This window comes from Cottoperca gobio, chromosome 19 (genome assembly GCF_900634415.1).
Source record: "Cottoperca gobio chromosome 19, fCotGob3.1, whole genome shotgun sequence".
Taxonomy (NCBI): domain Eukaryota; kingdom Metazoa; phylum Chordata; class Actinopteri; order Perciformes; family Bovichtidae; genus Cottoperca; species Cottoperca gobio.
Window position 1 is genome coordinate 11,980,090 of NC_041373.1, and position 18,211 is coordinate 11,998,300.

General features: G+C 43.4%; 1 protein-coding gene across 4 annotated transcripts in view; it reads right to left on the reverse strand.

Annotated features, from left to right (window-relative positions):
- The window catches only part of LOC115024529 (adenosine kinase-like), a 95,949-nt gene that overhangs the window by 51,945 nt on the left and 25,793 nt on the right, over positions 1-18,211 (reverse strand). For all 4 annotated transcript variants that reach the window (XM_029456202.1, XM_029456203.1, XM_029456204.1 and 1 more), the window contains 2 exons: positions 2,677-2,849; positions 550-658 (listed from right to left, as the gene is read on the reverse strand). In XM_029456202.1, coding sequence (XP_029312062.1) covers positions 550-658; positions 2,677-2,849 — 282 coding nt within the window. The remainder of the gene's footprint in view (positions 1-549; positions 659-2,676; positions 2,850-18,211) is intronic.

Below are 18,211 nucleotides of genomic sequence, written 5' to 3' on the forward strand. Positions count from 1 at the left end.
TCCTACTCCAGGAGCTGGAAGTGAAGACATTACCTCAGTGGTGCAGCTTGAAACGTGTGTGTGTGTGTGTGTGTGTGTGTGTGTGTGTGTGTGTGTGTGTGTGTGTGTGTGTGTGTGTGTGTGAGAATGTCTAAACTCACATCTGTCCTCCTCAATCTGGGTGTGTGTTTTGTATGTAGGGGGAAGATTGTGTAGGAGGGGGTAAAGCCGAATGAACTTGAATAATCAATTTTCACACTTTCACAGCACCTGTTGGCTTGTCTTCATGTAAAAAAAAAAAAGAAGGAATGAATGAATGCATTACATGTAGAACAATTTCACACTGTGCTGCAGCTTTGTGCACAAAGACGAGGGTAAAATAGGGAGAATGGAGTTGTATTGTTTCAATAGGTAACATAGCTCATTTCACTCGACAAAGGATGAATGGATATATTGACAATGCAGAAGGCGCGCTGAGCCATTTCCTGAATAAAGCCTCTTAACATTTTGTCCTCTTCTAGCAATAGAGTTGGGGAACAGTCATTTTTGAATGTAGAGCGTCTCACTTACCGCAATATAATAGACCTTGGCTTTCTTCACCAGCTCCCAGTTGCTGTCCAAGTCCAGGTGTTTTTCCTTTTTGTAGCAGTTTGCCGCTGCCAGGTTAGCAACAAGGGACCTGTCGAGACAGACCCCATAAATCTTCCGCCTCGCTTATCATCCATCTTAATTTTGTCTCAAAAACATCCCTACAAACACTCGGGCACCAGACTTTCCTTTGTTCTTTCACAATATAAAAAGGATGATAATAGTTTCTTAGAATGTTTGAACCGAGGTGAAATTAAGTCATCTGGGTGTCTTTATTTAGCTTTCTTTAAAGAAAAGGGTTATCTCAAACACCAAAAAAAGGAAAGATTGAAATAAACAGAGGTTCTTTCAAGACCAACAACGAGCCACAAATTATTCATATTATTATTATGTCACGTGGTCCATTTTGTTAAACATAGGTGGAAAAAAACAACAGAAATGCATTACTAAATGAACACTTGAGTTGAGTAGTGAGTGGTGGGAGCTGGAAGTGAAGCAGGTGGCATTATCTTAACATAGCTCATTAGCCAGTCCTCGTGTGCAGTCGCTTTATGAGCGGCCATCAAAATGAGTGCAACCATCATCGCTACTTAGGGGAAAACTGTTAGGCGACCACATGACAGGTGGGTTCTGCTTCAGGAACAGGTCGCTTCTCGCACGGCGACAAAGAGCTGCTCACCACGGTTAGCATCAAAGCAAAGAGTAACAGTGTGCTAAGTTGATCAGAGTGCACGGACGACAGCTACGATATGACAGCAGGATTAGGACTGCACTTGACCCGAGCTGCAGTAATGGACTCAAGAGGTTGGAACGAGCGTGACAGACAAAATGAGTGTCATTACTAAGGAAGTCCAACAGAGCACAGCGCTGTCAACTAACAGCTAGATCCAATGATAGCATAGATTAAAAAAGGTACAACTGAAACACAATGAGCTACAACGAATCAGTCCCTCCTGGAATTGACATTTTTCAAATTCTGCTGTAGTTGCGAGATCTTGCTTTTTTCCTTTCAGAAAACTGGTCAAATTGGAGGAATACATTTAGGAATTTAAACAAGCATCAATTTCCATAATAAGACTTTCTTGTAACTATGGTGACAGGGACTTTATTTCCCTACAACTTTCCTTCTCGGGCTGTGTATCCTCAAAAACAATATCTGCCAGTTGACAGTTTAATTAAAGTTACCAAAATAGAACTATAATATACGTATAATAATAATAAACGTATTTCCTAATGACTAAAAATGCACATACAGCATCTTCACAGATTGGAACTCAAATAGTGAGATTGAGTTCTGAAGACTTGCTCTAATCAAAGCCTGGGGGCTGTGACATACTGGCTCCCAATCCTTCAAAGCCATCACCCTTCCAATCTGGCCCTGTCGGCGACCTTTCCTCTGGCCTCCTGAGCTGTCTGTTAAACACCTGTAAGAAATATTACAGCGCTCGTCTCCCTGAGCACGGCGCCTGACCTTTTCAGGTGTCAGAGCCACATCAAACAAGCCCACTAAGACCATTCAGCAAGGCCCACTCCCGGGGCGGTCCAGGTCCAGCCGTTGACTGACTGACAACTCCAGTATCAGCGGATGAAGGGCTGCAGAGGAGGGGAGTGTTTAGAGAAGGAGGTTATTGATCCACACCTGGTCTATCATGAAGTGGAGCCCTCACTGTTAGTGATATCTGTGTGTGTGTGTGTGTGTGTGTGTGTAAGTGTGTGTGTGCGCAGGTTTTGACCTCTGCCGTCTCAGACGTGCTGATGATGATGCTGCTGGTAGCGTGAGAGTTGCCAGAGATGCTAAAGCCCCTTTTACAGCCAAGAAGGCTGACAGGTGAGAGCTGGGATAGCCGAGCCATCTCTAACACATTGCTACTGTCAGCCTATAGATGGATGACAACCCACTGGGGCGGCAGAGACTGAGTGGGGGCCTGGAAAAACACACTCAAGCTGTTCTTTTTCCTTTTGATGTGTGAGCTGAGCTATGATTCCCTGTTATGACTTCCAGCCCCGAGGAGTCAACTGCCTGAGGATGTAAAAATCAACCAGAATGACTATTTCAAATCTGAGCTACAGGGTCATTCCTTGGTCAGAGGGGGCTGAAAAGTGGCTAACCTATTATCCCCAGTGATACAGGCGGCACAGGTACCGGTCGGCTCCTCATTTTGTTCATAGTAATGTGCGTCGACGTGGGCTTCTTCGGCCTTCTTCTTCAGGATCTCCCCAAAGTTGTCGGTACCGATGCATCCGAAGAAAGTAGCCACCTTGTGGGGTTCCTGGATCATCCACTAGGAAAGAGAAAATAAAAAAAACAGCAGTTACAGTGAGCTCAGTTTACAAAATATAAGTCTGTTTGAAGGGTCAAGTTCAGCTAAGGCAGATGGCATACAAACTGTAGCTTCACAGCAAACATACTGCTTGTGATATACGAGGGCTGCGAGCTGTCGTAAACAACCCGAGACCAATTCCACTCCACATAGAGGCACTATTCTCATCCAAGCACTCCCGCTTCCATGTGTGCTAAAAACAGTCTCATCTCCTTATTTACACAAACCCCATAATTCAAGGCTCCATCCTACTTATGCAAACACAGACTGCGTGTGTGTGTGTGAGAGAGAGTGTGTACCTGCTACCACAGGACACTCCTTGAACTGCTCGTCTGCCATTTTTTTTTGGTCTCGACAGTCTTGATGTACTCAGTGACTTTTACCTGATGAGGAGGAGGAGGAGGAGGAGGAGGAGGGAGGGCGCTGCTCAAATTCTACAGCGCTCAGGTTTAACCTCCAAAGATTTATTGACGTACAGTACGTGCTGCTGTTTGCTCATTTTATTGCAGCCTCCTGTTTTGTTGCTGACGGGGGCCCCTTGTGAATGAGATGTTGCTGCTTTTGGGGATGACCTGTATATATGTGAAATTAATCATTTCACACGACCAAATAGCATCTCAGTGGGAGAAGAGAAATGCATTTTCATCACCCATCCAGAGACGCTCTCCCCTGTTATTTTGCACTCCCCCTTCTCTGGTGTCTAGGTAACTAGTTCAGATGGGAAAGATAAATAATCAAATATAGAAAAATCACAAAATGTTTTATTACTCTAAGCAAGGGTCAGGTGTGTTTTCAAACCAAGGCTGCCAATTTGCGAACACAACTGACCTTGTGGCCTTTACTTGGCAATACAATCGGGCTGCAAATATAATATTTTCACTATCCATTAATCCCCTTTGTTTTTTAATGGAAAAAAATAATAATCACAATTTCTCATTACCCAAGGTGATATCCTTGAATTTCGTGTTTTGTGTGAACCAACAGTCCAAAATGCAAAAGTTTTCAACTTAAAGTGATACCAAACAAAGAAGTATTTGTAACCAGCAATTATTTGTATGTTTTACTTGAGAAATAACAACTTATTAAGCTATTATCAAAATAATAGTCAAATTAATTAATGTCATTAGACAATCAATTACACGGATAATCTTTTCAGCACTAGTGAACAGTAATAATGCCACTTAAGCCTTCTGTATTTTGGCCTGCCCCGTGTCATCTCGAGTCATGGCTCAGTCTTTTCAGCCGTGCACCCCCTCCCTCCCTCCCTCCCTCCCTCCCCACCTGGCGGAAATACACAAACACGCACAAATCCACAGCGAAAGCCGACAGGAGCGAGATCTTCTTCCCTAACCTCTTGCTGCAGGCACCTCACACTTATCAAGGTCACTGGCTCGGGTACACGTCAAGTCCTATCTGATTTTCTCTTCGCCGTGATGAGCTCTGAATCCAAGGTTAGGAGCTGCGGGCTGTAAATAATGACAGCGCGGCCCCTCCATTTGCAGGCCTCTCAGGTGGGAATAGAGAGGGCCACTCAGGGGCCCCCGACCCTCTGATGACAGCATGGTGAATCACAGTGGAACCACCAACCTCGCAACCATACACCCCCCACCCCCCCTCCATCTGAGCTCTCCTGCCTCCTCTCTCTCCCTCTCTCTGTACTCTCACTGCCAGCTCAGCTTGTCATTTTACAGGGTCATTAACAGACACACATATACACTAACATGTGCATGAGTACACAGTGCACCCACGCAGGGAAAAGGCTGACACACACACTCACATACAGATAAATGCTCTCTAGTGCCACAGCATCAAAACTCCCTCCCTTCCTGAAAAAGAAACCCACCCTTGCTTTTGCCAGAAGCTGCTCTCCTATTCCAATAAACACAAAGCAGCAAATAGATAAGAAAACGTCTTCATTATGAGCATGTAAAGAAAAATGTATCTTGCCGGTTTTGTGGTGCACAGGAGCAGGGAGTTATATCAATTCACTTCCATCCCTGGCACCCTGCAGACAATTCCTCTCCATTCCCAGATTACGTGAGATAATACCTCCATTATGACAGAAGCGCTACTCGCGGTGTCGCCGAGAGGTCAACCAACCCTGCGCTGGGTATTCATGCTTAGTCACATCCCAATTATACCGCAGTGGCAGAGGCAGAAATTGGCAAATGTACATCAAGGCGCTTCATTACTGAGGGCCGCTCCAGTGAAATTAAGCAGCAGATGAGACAGAGTCAGATTTGCCCCCAGGCGGCATGTTAGAGAGAGAGAGAGAGGAGGAGGATGGGAAGAAAGAGGGATGCTGGAGTAACAGATTTTTTCTGAAGGTGCTGAGAGCTTGTATCTCGCACAGCAGCTCATGTATATTTACTTAACTAGGGAGAACGCCGGTCCCCAAAGATTAATAAGTTCCCATGATACACCACAGCGACATATCTCTAGGTATGGAAGGGAAACCTAATACAAACAAGCGAGAAAACTATCCCTGAAAAGCATGAGGGGGGGGATGCTGCAAAGGCGTACTCGCTAAAGGCTACGTGATAAGTATACATTATGTTAAGTGGAGAATAAGTCTGGTGTCTCTTTCTGTTTGACTTCCATTTACCCAAATAATCTCACGCATCCACCCGCCCGCCCAACACTGGCCCCGGGGCCCCCGGATAGCTATTAATTATGACATCTCATGGTTGCAAGGAGCCCCACTTGGGGAGTTGACCTAGGCCCGTTCCTCAACATCCAGCAGCTGCCACTCTTCACTACAGAGGCAGCTTCCAGGAGGGGCAATTACACAGCCCAGATGAGATGAGGCGGCTGAATGTTTGAGACTCGAGCGCTCAGAACGCCATTAGCACTATAAGCTATTACATTCCCTCTTCTGCTTCTTCTTTTTGCTCCCCTCCCGTCCTCCGTCTCCCCGCTCACTTGCTGCTGTATATTGATGAAGTGGTAATAGGACCTCTAGTTAGATATTCCTCCTGTAAAAACATTGTCTTGTTTCTAGTCTCCCTCAGGGGTCAATGTATTTGCTGGGAATCATTTCTGCTCTATTAATGATGCAATTCCGATGCAATTCAGATCTACTGAAGACGCTGCACAGTGGGCTATTGTGGAGAGTTGATAGATGACACTGTGTGTTATCCTGCAGTTCGACAACAAAGTGGCGCTTCTGCACTCCAGCTGGTTGGCCGTCACTACAGTTTCCACCCTCTCACACTGCTTAGTTCATCCTTTTAAGAAGTCTCCATTCTCCCTGCTTCACCTCACCAGCGGGGTTCTCTTGAGAAGAACATGTCCATGCCTAATGATGGTCACATTAATTATAGGCTTATCAACTCGGCAAAAATTCAATAGGGCTATTTATAGAGGCCTAAAATAGTTGAGGGCGAGGGTGCTGCACGCTGGGGTGGCCAGTAACCGCCTCCTCTCGCTGCACAGTCTGTCTTTTAGAGCCAGAGGTGGAGGCTGATATCCGTGTTGCTTTTTACTGTGCAGTTAAAACAACTAGCAAACATCTGTCCATCAGGACCTGTCATGGCGAGCGCTTTTATATAAAGCACGGCGGAGCGGAGGGCCCTCACCACAAGCGCTGACATTGATGAGGTCTGGCAGCTTCCATTAAATCACTCTTTCCTGTAAAGTGCAGAGCATCAAAGCAACGGGCCGAGGATTTTTCACTCAATCAGGTAACACACAAGCCCCCCTCCCACCCTGCCATACTCCCTGTCCTCTCAGGGGCTGGAGCCTTCTGGTCAATAACTCCAATCAGTTCAATTTCATGCACAGTTAGCCATGTTGGGGTGCTAGGGCACTGCTCTCGTCGGGGGTTGCATATGTTGTTATCGCTGTTGTTGTTTTTCTTTAATTTTTTCTCTTCCCTGTGAGGGTTGATAAGTGGGGTGGGGACCTGTACTGTGTAAAAGTGGAGACTAGCCAGGGCTAGCATGCTTGTTTTAACCCTGCCTCACCACAGCGGGCTCCCTGCCAAGCCATTAAAGTCTCTGTGCTCTGCTTCAGTGACACAGCTAAAAGAATAAAGAGCAGGCGAGAGGCAGAGCTGTAAATGATCAACACGATAATGACTTGATTATCAGTCAAAGGCATGGATAAGCTCTCTCTCTAGTAATTTCCTTTCAGATCAGTCAACTACATTCTCCTCTCTGCAATCAACACTCAAAGGGGAGGCATAGCATGTAGCCTGATGGGAATCCGGCGCAATATCAGCTTCAAATATCCAGATCCTAGTTGTCTTCTGATCAGTGCCTGGCTCGTCCCTTGCTGACACACCAGCATGGTGGGGAGGCTTGTGTATCACTACTCAAGTCTCCTTTTGTAATGGTTGTTTCACAGTTGTCATGAAGCTTTAGGCTCTGGCTGCAGGACAATATAAAGCTGACTGATGCTCTAATGATGTTCAAATGTACTGTGCGAGATGCAAGTATTTGGACAGGGACTCTTTTTCTATTGTTCTGGCTCTACTTTAGCATAAGATTTGAAATGTAATAACAACTGCGGTTAAAACTCGACTCGGCTTTAAAGAGCCCATGAAATGGGGACTAACTTCTTGAAAAAACTCAAGAAATCAAACTGATCTTGGTTTCCCATTGGTTTACACTTTGTTCCTTCACTGTGCTATATCCAACTCCATTTATAAGGAAATTGAATTATTACATTTCGCTGACGCTTTAGTCCAAAGCGACTTACGATAAGTGCAAACAATCATGAAGATACTCCGAACAGCAAGAATCTTGCAAGTACATTAGCTTCAAAATAGGTGTAATCATTTTAAGTGCAGCACAATAGCTTCAAATAGGCCAAACCGATGTAAGTGCTCCATACAGACCATTTCTTTTTAAATTATTATTATTGGCCAAGGTACATTCTGCGACAGAAGGTGTGAAGACTTTCAAGATCAAATTGAGGAAGTAATTATACAATTTCATAGAACCTTTAAAAAGGTGTTCATACTGAGTGAACAATATGGATTTGCGCCTGTGCAACCAAATGAAGATGGGGATACATTTCCTCATTAGTTAGTTATTTTGCATTAAAATATTGTGGAAATGCAAATCAATTTGGATTTCCATCAACTACTGTTATGCAAATAGACTTGAGACCACAGGAATACATAATTAATCGAGGAGCAGTAACTTTGATGAAGGCTTTTCATTGCTGATGGCATTTGTGTTATGCATGTGATCCATGCATACTGTCTCGCATTTCAGGCGACATGTAATGTGTAAGGTTCACAGCACCTAATGGATGCATGAACCGCTGTAAGAGGAAGTGACAACGAGATGCGTGTGGTTTTTCTATGAAAGAAGAGGCAGACGCAGGCACTCTTTCATTGTGTGAAAAGAAATTAATGTATGGCTTTATTAGGTACTTGACAGAAGAGAGATGACAGGAAATGAGTAGAGAGAAAAAAGGGAAATGCAAAGTCTCCAGCCAGATGCACACCGGGGACGTTGTGGTTCATGGTCAGGGCCTTACACCTCTAGGCCAACCCTCAAATATGTTATATTTATATACAAATATCTATGATAACTCTGGCATTTTGGGTGATTGTAGCGTGACTTTCTGAATTTCTTTTATTCAAATATGCATATACATGGCAAACTACCTACTGTTTTATTATGAAGACAATGTGGTAGCGTATATATATATATATATATATATATATATATATATATATATATATATATATATATATATATATATATATATATATATACACGGTCTAAATGTATATAGACTGTACTGTACATGGTATTAGCCATGTGTAAAACCCAACAAAAAAAAAGAGAGAGGATGCTACAAGTGAGAAAGGAAATAAACAGTCTGTCGATTCTTGACACGGGTACAGTACCCCAGGGGGGGAGGTGGTATTAGACACCACAAAACACCAAAAACAAAACGTAGGCAGCTTGCGTGTCCGGACACACACATGTCTGTCACAGACGGAGCGGCGGGCTGGGAGGAGGCAGCTCCAAGGAACATCACGCAATGATAAGCATCAAACTCGATGACGCGCCGACACACTCCATAGGTTCTGATGTTAAACACGACAAGAATGTCCCCGACAGTATCTCTGCACCCTCTTCAGAGAACTATCAAAGGGCAAGTTCAGTGCGCACACACACACACACACACACACACACACACACACCTTCGCACTGCATAGGAATCGGGGATGTGTCGCTGTCCCCAGGCGGCAAGTTTATCTAAAAAGGAAACACCTGATTTTTTTTGCCGCCTTTTCATTCCCTGCCTCCCTTGTTAAACACACAACCTTGATTTTGTTTCTGTTGCCCGCGAGGGGTGAATTATTTACAGGATAAACAAGGTGATGTTGTTTCAGTCAGTCAGAGCCAAACTCCCCTATCGCAGCAGCAAAGAGGCAGACGGGTTTACCTGGCAGGCATGAGGGGCTGAGCTCGGATAGAGAAGCCGAACAGCTTCACAATGGTGGGCTATACATTGATACCTTTGTGAGGGGGGGGGATGAAGAGAGAAAATGCCTTCACACCAGATTCATGGGCTGGGAGTCCCCAGACTGCCGGGTTGTCCTATTTATCCGAGACAATGGCGGCTATAAAAGCACATGAGCTGATTTACTGAGTGTGTGCATGGAGTGAGGATGGGGGTGTTATTAAGTGATCATAAAGTGGCATTTGTGTTTGTGGGGGTTGTTGCAAGGTTCAGGCGGAGAGATGATGAGGGACCTTTGCAGCTAAAGCCTCTAATCCTGTCTGAGGTCCGTGGGCTCCAGCTGGTGGGAGTGCAGCTGCGCTCGGCCCCTGTACAGGTGAATCAGTTCTGCCCCCCCACCTCCAACAGCTCCCCTGTACGCAGTATGGCGGATTTTCACGGTGCTTTGATCTCGTGAAGGTGGCACTTCTCCCCCCACCCCACCCCACCCCCACCGTCTGGATACGGTGACAGTGCGGGTGATCCGTGTTACCGAAGAGATTTCCTTTCTTTCTTTCTTTTAACATACGCCAAATGACAGCCCCGGTTGAGGGCTTAGCACAGGTCAAGCCTGGCTAAATTCAATGTGGCGGTGCGGAAAATTCACTTCAAAACATTAGCTGCTGGGAGGAAGTGGGCTCTAATGAGTGTTACGGCTGCATTTTTTTGACACAATTTACCATCAGCTAAATGATGATCAAGATCATTCGACAAAAAGCCCTCCATCCCAGACAGTAGCAACGCTAATCTCCCAGTGTATCCATTAACGGGTCACTGACACACTTATAGATTGTTTAGCAGTATTTTGGACATACATAAAGTAGGTCCCTGAACATAAGCAGCTTAAAACCAATGCTGTGCGTTAGAGACATAGCATAACAACATATAAACAAGCCGGGGGAGCCTCACAGTGATCAGTGTTGCATTATTTCAGCTAGATGCTTGTGTTTTCGAGGAAACCGGGGTAGCAACAGTATGCGCTCCACATTCATCAGAAACGAGCAGACAAAACAGCTGTGCTCCCAGTTTGACCTCTGACCCCGCCTGCACGTTCCCTGCAAACTGATTCACATTTAACACACCGGTTTACTTTGACAGGGACACAATGGGAGGATATGATTCGGCCCTTGGCGCAGATTGAAAAAACAACATTCCTAATGTCTTTACGCACTGTAGCAAGATCCCACTTATCATATTACTCATGCCTTTGTGTCCTTTTCTGCAGGCAAAGAGGTTTCTCTTCATGTTACCAGCTGGAAATATCAGTGATGAGCTTCTCCGCTTACTAAGCTCGCTGGTGTAAAGGCAGTTTGTGTGCAGATTCTGTGGCTCGCTGGCTGCACAGGTAAGCAGAAAATAGCTCTTAGCTCCGGCCTGACCTTGAAAGGGATGCCATTCAATCAGTGAGCTCGCCGCAGTAAAGGTCCTATCATTGCACTAATAGACTGAATCTTCCTCTCTGCCCAGATCATGGACAATGCATGGATGGCTTCTTCCCGCTTGCCAAGTTAAAGGGGCAATTTATTCGATAAATTAAACAGAGAAAATAAGCCATGATGAAAGAAATACTGCTGCTGGGCGGGTATAGATTGAACTTGTGTAACTGTCTGCACACCTAATTTAATTTTCAGTTTATAGACATAACAGAATTGGATGACGGCAATTGACAAAAGAGTTAAAATGCAAGACTGAACAGACTGTGCTTGTGCTCTCATTGCCAAGAACGAACATCAGAGGTGGAGAGAGTGAGCGGCGCGCTCCTTATCTACACCCCATCATCCAGCTGGAAGCAGATAGAGTCAACGTAAAAAAGGAGGAGATTTTAGAACAGTTGCCCGCTTTGAACTTTGTGGTACGATCAAATTCCACCTTATCAACTGGCAGCTCAAACAACTCGTGTTATTTTTCTGACGGCTTACAGAGAGAGAGGGGGGGGGGGGGGTGGGGGGCGGGGGGGACAAGCTGGAACCATCATAACTACTGGCTGCTGCAGTGCATCGTGACAAACAACGGCGAAAAACTTGGGATTTATTGCTCTGATAACCTTCCAGATTCCTTCGGCTGGTGCTGTATGCCAGACAACTCTGACAGAGTTATGCATCATTAATCCCTGTGAACACTGCCAGTGATAAATAATGCTCCCCGTCCCTATGAAAAATAAGGCAGTTATTACCAAACCATAAAGAATGGCATTCGTATCATCACTTCAAGCAGATAATAATGTGAAGATGCGATGTTTCGAGGATTCAAAAGCACACTGACGGTGACAGTGAGCTGTATATTCCTGCTCCATTTCGACGAGCCGTTGGAAAAAGAATTCCCAATAAATAACAGCACTTGAGCGGAGTAAATCAAAGAACTTTACATCAGTGCCATACTGCTTCAAATTCTGAGCTGACACTTAAGCTATCAAATAGCATTTAGTGCACAATACACCAAGGTAAATAATGACTCCATGACTATAGTAGAAGCAAATACCAGGTAATCAGTTATTACACAAGAAAAATAAAAGTGCGTCTAGTAACTTGTTGCTCGACGTTTCCCCACATTTCACTCATCTGATAATTTCGTAAGGCTCAGACTTGAATCCAGTCCAATAAACATAGTAACTCTATATCCCCTACAGGTGTAAGTTCTTGGTGGTTGCGCAGTACAAAAAGAGAAACTCCGTTTGATACAGAGATGTTTCCAGCACCAGATGCTGTGGGGCCCTCTCTTGTGAGAAGCCAGGCGAAGATCACTTACTTTCCTATTGAGAGTTGGAACATAAATTCAAACCCTGCTATAAATCAAATATAAATGTTCGGCTCCCCTCACTTTCTCGGGAGCGGCTGCAATAACAATGTCATTCGACTCTGCCTGGTTACCATTAATGCTCTGGATTCCATCCACGCTAATGATTTGGTCTCCTGTGCGTTTTACAAATCCCGCCGAAAAAAAAAAGAAGGGAAATATTACTGACCTATTTAACGCTTTGCAGGTTAGGAGAAGAAACTAGGGTCTGTGGCAGATGCTCTTTACATATAGTGTTTCCAAACTCCCTCAAAATGGATTCTCCTTGCCAGATATAACACCCCGCGTGCCAATAATGTTAATATACCGAAACTCTGCGGCTGCAACTTTCACATTTCTAGACAGCAACGTTTCGGAGCCAGAAAAGAGGACAATGCACTCCAGTTAAATCTAACTTGAGTGAAAAATGTGATTTCTATTTAGATATTGTTCTGCGTGCCAACGAGCGCCTCCTTCTGCCAAAAAAACAAATTCGATCTCATTCACTCTATTTTCTCTGTGAAATCACGGTCTCATAATAATCTTTAAAGAACTAATCGTGGGCCAACACCGATTCACCTAACTTCCATCCCACACTGAGTATTTACTGGAATGGCCACATATCCCCATCTGACAAGTCTTCACAACCCAAATATGTACAGTCTACTATCAGAATCCAATTCATACTGTATATTTGTTTCGCACAGTGTAAACAGACTTCTTAATTCCGGTGAAACCATAACCCCAAAGGGGAGCAGAGGGAGCTCATTCTGGTTACAGAGACTGTTTAGAGAGAGCCATTCTCGGTGAAGCACACTTTGCTTTAAAAGAAAACCAATTTCAGTGCAGCACCTGCAACCCTTCTGCCCTGTTGGCTTTGGCGAAGCAGATTCAATGAGTTTTCAGCCAACACTACAAGGCTGCGTGCCTGTAAGAATCTGCACTAACAGAAGGCTTTTAGAGAAGAATCAAGGTCACCACTAACAATAACACAGCACAGAGGATCTGCTCAGAGCCAGGGGGAAGTGCCGTGTCTCTCGCACACCCTTGAAATGAAAACCAATGAGTGCAGAAGGATACCAAGTTCAATAAACTTAACTTCACTTTGTCACCTCTGCAGAAAGACTAAATAAGCAGCTAACAAAGCTGCGCTTGTGCGTATGGTATTATACACTTAAGTATAAACTAACTGTGTGTATAAGAAAATCTCCAACGTTGAAACATCAATTATATCCTCAAGACTAATAGTTGTGGCTTCCAATCCAAACAGCATGAATATAGTGTTAGTGTAATAATGTCACAAGCTAATGCCAGACATGCTAGCCTCTTTGAAATGTAATGTCACACAGCTGCCTTCAAAAAGGCAAGGAAACATGTTTGAAGGACAGAAGTTGACCTTAGGTTTAATGCTTAATAAACAGATAACATAGAAAGTGCTGTACTATACATTGCAAATCAACAGTTCAATAAATACATGATACTTTGAATAAACTTGTAATCATCTCTGTATTTGGTGTAGAATGTCTTTTTTATTACTGTGCGAGTTAGCAAGTAATCAGTGTTTGGTGAATACAGGAACCTATTAATGGACTTCCTAAAATGATAAAGTTGATGTTATTCTGTTTTTTGTATCCAAAGACCAAAACCAACAATGCGTCAAATGTGAAACACCAGTAGCTTCCGTCTTTAGCAAATGCTATTCAAAAAGAAGCTAATAGTGCATTTGTTGGGGACTATTTTCTGCCGCGAATGAATACACATTCGCTGCTCTAGTGAGTATTTACTGCAGCGGGGTGATGTTTGTTGGATTGACTCCAGCGGAGGTATTCATCGTAATGACGGAGCATGTCAGCTAGTTCATCAGTGTGGCTCGTTGGAGGTCTGCAGCACATACCAGACTTTATTAGAAGGACCAGTCCATTGTTGGTTTTGATGTTATCATGGGATTTGTTGACAATAAGAAAAACACAGAACATCACCAGATTTACCTTTCAATAACTCAAGGCAGAACATTCTGGCTATATTTCTCATAATGTTGATGCGGATGCAGATACAATGTTAAATACCACATTTATAAAACAAGTAGGCTGTGATTAAAATCATATTTAATGATAATATGTTGGGAGTTAGATGATTATGCAGCCTTAGGAGAATAAGTGTTATTCTCATTTTTAATTGTTAACACTATTTCAGAGAGGTGTTAATTCAACTTCCAACCTTTTGTCTGCTTCAACAATACAACGTGCCGACAACAATTAATAACTTTACAAAAGCACTCTTGCATCTTGTCCTGCACCACAATGTACAGGGGGTTTCAATGTGTCTCGTCTTCCAGGTTAAGGTCACTGTATGCGAGCGTGCATGCAAGGAGAAGATTTTATATTTATATTTTAGAATTGCTAATGATGGGAAAGCCCCAGCAGGTTGTCAGAGAAATCGGTAACAGCTGCCAGCCACAGAAATTCAGAAATGCCAAACCAGCACTTTGTGATTGGCAGAAGGAAGTTACACCCACTTTGTAATAATATGTTTCTCTTTGGTGACTTGCCAAATGGGTCGCTGCCAATGTAGACATGACAGAGTGATCGGATCATTCTGTATAAAACAAACGTCGAAGAAAACGAATTATTTGTCAGGGTGAGGTCGCTGTAAAGCTCAGAAATACAAAGGAGATGTAACTTATAGAACAAATCTAATAATAGTGACTCCACTGACAAATATATGTTTGATGAATAAGCCTTAATTATAGCTATTTGCCTTTATATTTGTATACATACATAGTAGCCCTTTATGAAAAGGTAATAATGGCATGCAGAAAATCATAGAACAAATGTTTAATGTTAATTCTTAATCGGAGTAATTGTATGTTATTATAAATGACATTTAATAATTGTGGTACAGTTGAGCAGCATGATACTGCACTGCTGTGTCGATGGCGACTGCGGTGTTTTGAAGAAGTAAAGTCAAGCGAATGAAAACAGCAAAAGCCTTTTCACAAGAAATGAGCTCAACAGACTGACTGTAGTCGTACATCTTCCTCGACTCCACCACACCTGCTCATGTTCGTCTGTAATAACCTGCTGTCTGCTCTGCAGGTGTACTCTGGGTATTTACTCCAGACCCATTTACCACAAATACATGCAACTGTATGTTATTTTCCTCCAGCAGCGCTGCGTCTCCTTCTGTCGGCTCTCTGTCAGTCTACTTCTCTCCTGATCCCGAGCCCTAGCCTTGATGATACATTTACTTTCCATAAATCCATTTTTGAAACTCAGCAAATTACCACACACCCCAGGGAGTCAGAGGAAATCTATAAATCAGAGGTCCGGAAGATGCTAAATAGTCAGTGCTGTCACTTCTTGTCCGCCTGCTTCAGAACACAGTGATGGACCTCAGTGGTAAATAAAACACATGGTCATTAAAAAGCATCTGACGAGACACGAGAAGTGCAAGAAGAGGAGCCAGGAGGGAGAAACAAAACAAGAAAACTATGCATACACCTGCTTTGTTGTTACTTAATGTTCTAATGAATGCCACCTAAGCTACACATTCTATAAATAAACATGTGAACCAAAAGACTAGTAAGTAAAGACTAAAACGACTATTATAAATGTTGTTTCCCACCTTAACTCTGTTTTGAAATAAGCTTTGAATAAACTATGACTGTGTTTAGTTACAGGGTACAATCACCAGAAGTCATACAGCATACTAATTGACACAGTATGTACTATAAACTAATTGTCATCGTCTTCCGTTTGTTTTTATTATAATAACTATCAATCAATGTACTCCTCTGGAAATAACACAAGACTTTCATCAGCGGACGTTAATCCAACCGCAATTTTGGAATACCACTGCCAATTAAGCTTTTTTAATTTAATTTGACGCTTGTTTTTGTTTTCTGAGATGTACCTGTAGCTGCTTCAACACCATCTGGAATTGAATAACATTTCGTTCAGCTGTGACAAGCTCCCGTTTGCTTTTTATATATTACTATAAAAAGAAAAATCAACCACATATTTGACCACTGTAAGCCTACTTAGAAGTTTAAAGATTATTTAATGCCCCTTTAAATTACTTTTTAAAAAAAGGAGGGAGTAATGCTTCCGAAGACTGGCAGTACCACCACGTGACATGTACCAGCTCAAGTGCCTGCGAGACCCCCCCCCCCCGAGACAAAAACTGATATGCGATATTCCACTGCTAGTCCCCCTGCTGCTTTAACAGCAGCTTTCGAGAACGGAGATTTAATTTCTTTACATGTTTACCTTTGTTTCATCTCTACCTTCGCCTCCATCACTTCTCTTCCCTCTGCCTTCCCAGGAGACAAAGCAGGGAGACAGCTCTAATAAACAGCGGCATGAAGCCTTACAGTGACGGCGTATGCCGAGGCAACCGATGTGATCAATTATCGAGTGGCCGATTCTCTTTAATTAGAGGGTTTAAGTATCGAGCCTGGGTGGGAAGCCGAGAAGCAGCATGTAAACCAACCTCATTACACTGCAGTGATTCACCTCCCAGGAGCTGTAATCCACGCAGTGTTTACACCATACATTTGTTTCTGTGGTAACATATCGAGTGGAGGAATGGCTTGGTGACAGACCCAGGTTTGTTTTTTTCCCCTCCTCTCCTCTCCTCTCCTCTCCTCTCTTCTACTCTCCATTTTCTTTCTTTCACTCTCCCTCCCACTCACTGCTGAAGAGGCTGTCACACTGGTTTGCCTTTTGTTGTGGAGAGTCTGGAGAGGTAGCACAATGTGTCCTAGTTAAAGCAGTGCCCCATCTGCCCGGCATAATTAGACAATTATGCTGGAAGGATCCGTCATTAATTCCTTTGTGGTGGCCAATTTCGCACCACAAAGGAGGTCTCAGGTTTAGTTTTTCTTTGCAGATCTCCGTTCATTTACCCTGGCCCCTGTTGTCGTCCTCGACTATTGATACTGTGGCAACTTGGGGCATGAAAATATTCTCCTGCCAATATTGACTGGTTTGTACAGTTGTAGTGAAAAGGCCAAGGGGAATATTGGCTGCTGTCTCGTGCTGAATAAAAAAACAAGCAGCTAGGAAACAGCACTGAGAAAACACAGGCAGACACACAATAAACAACCGTAGTTAATGTATCGAGGTTAAGCATACTGATGAAATATGCATTATGTAGAATTATCCTAGTGTTGCATTGTGGGGTGTATAGACTAATCTGCGCAGGAAAACCTTCGCATCCATTTTTAAAATGCCCGTTTGACCTACTAAAACGTCAGCAATTAAACCTGAAATCCATTCATTATATTCCTGTTGGAGGAATGAAATACAAAATAAACACTTATCCACCCCTTTTCAGCAAAGTTGATCTGTTCTATGAGGTCCTATTAACGGTGCCAATGCCTTCCGACTTAATCAATTTAGTAGACAAGCTAATATCGGTGTTATTTATGGCATCACGTTAAATGTAGTCGCTGTATACAGTTTCTCGTACAGAATGAAATGTATAAAGGATATGAAAAGTAAACAACTACTTGCAAATGTTATTGGTATCTTCACTTGACAAACCACTGACATGTTAGTATTAGTACTAGCATGTATTGTGTAAGTGAAATGAAAGGAGTCTCTGTAGGTCTGTCCTTCAATTTTCTTGACGACGGGCATCCTATCGACTTCACAGTGGGCTCGTGAATTGCTGAGGACCCGAGGTAGTGCAGTGTCAAGTGCGTGCTTGCGAGATCTGCGGGACATATTTATTAGTAGAGCGTTATTTACACACTGTGTGTAGTGAGAGGGGACCCCTATTATCTGTTACACCTCCAACGACATGGAGGGTACAGCTCGCTCTCCGTCGCTCGCTATAGTACATTCAAGAGTGACGATGAAGAAAAAAGAGACCGCAGAGACGGGAGATCTACGGGACGGATTTATTAGTAATTGTCGTTTATGTGATAGACGTATATAAAATCAGGGCCTCATGTATAGACATTGAACGGGGGGTGATAAAATGTTTGAAGCATATACTTTAGCATTGCTAAGGGATGAAACTCTGTTATGGCCGGTGTACTGCTCAGGACCCAAGGAAGCGCAGTGTCGAGTGTGAAG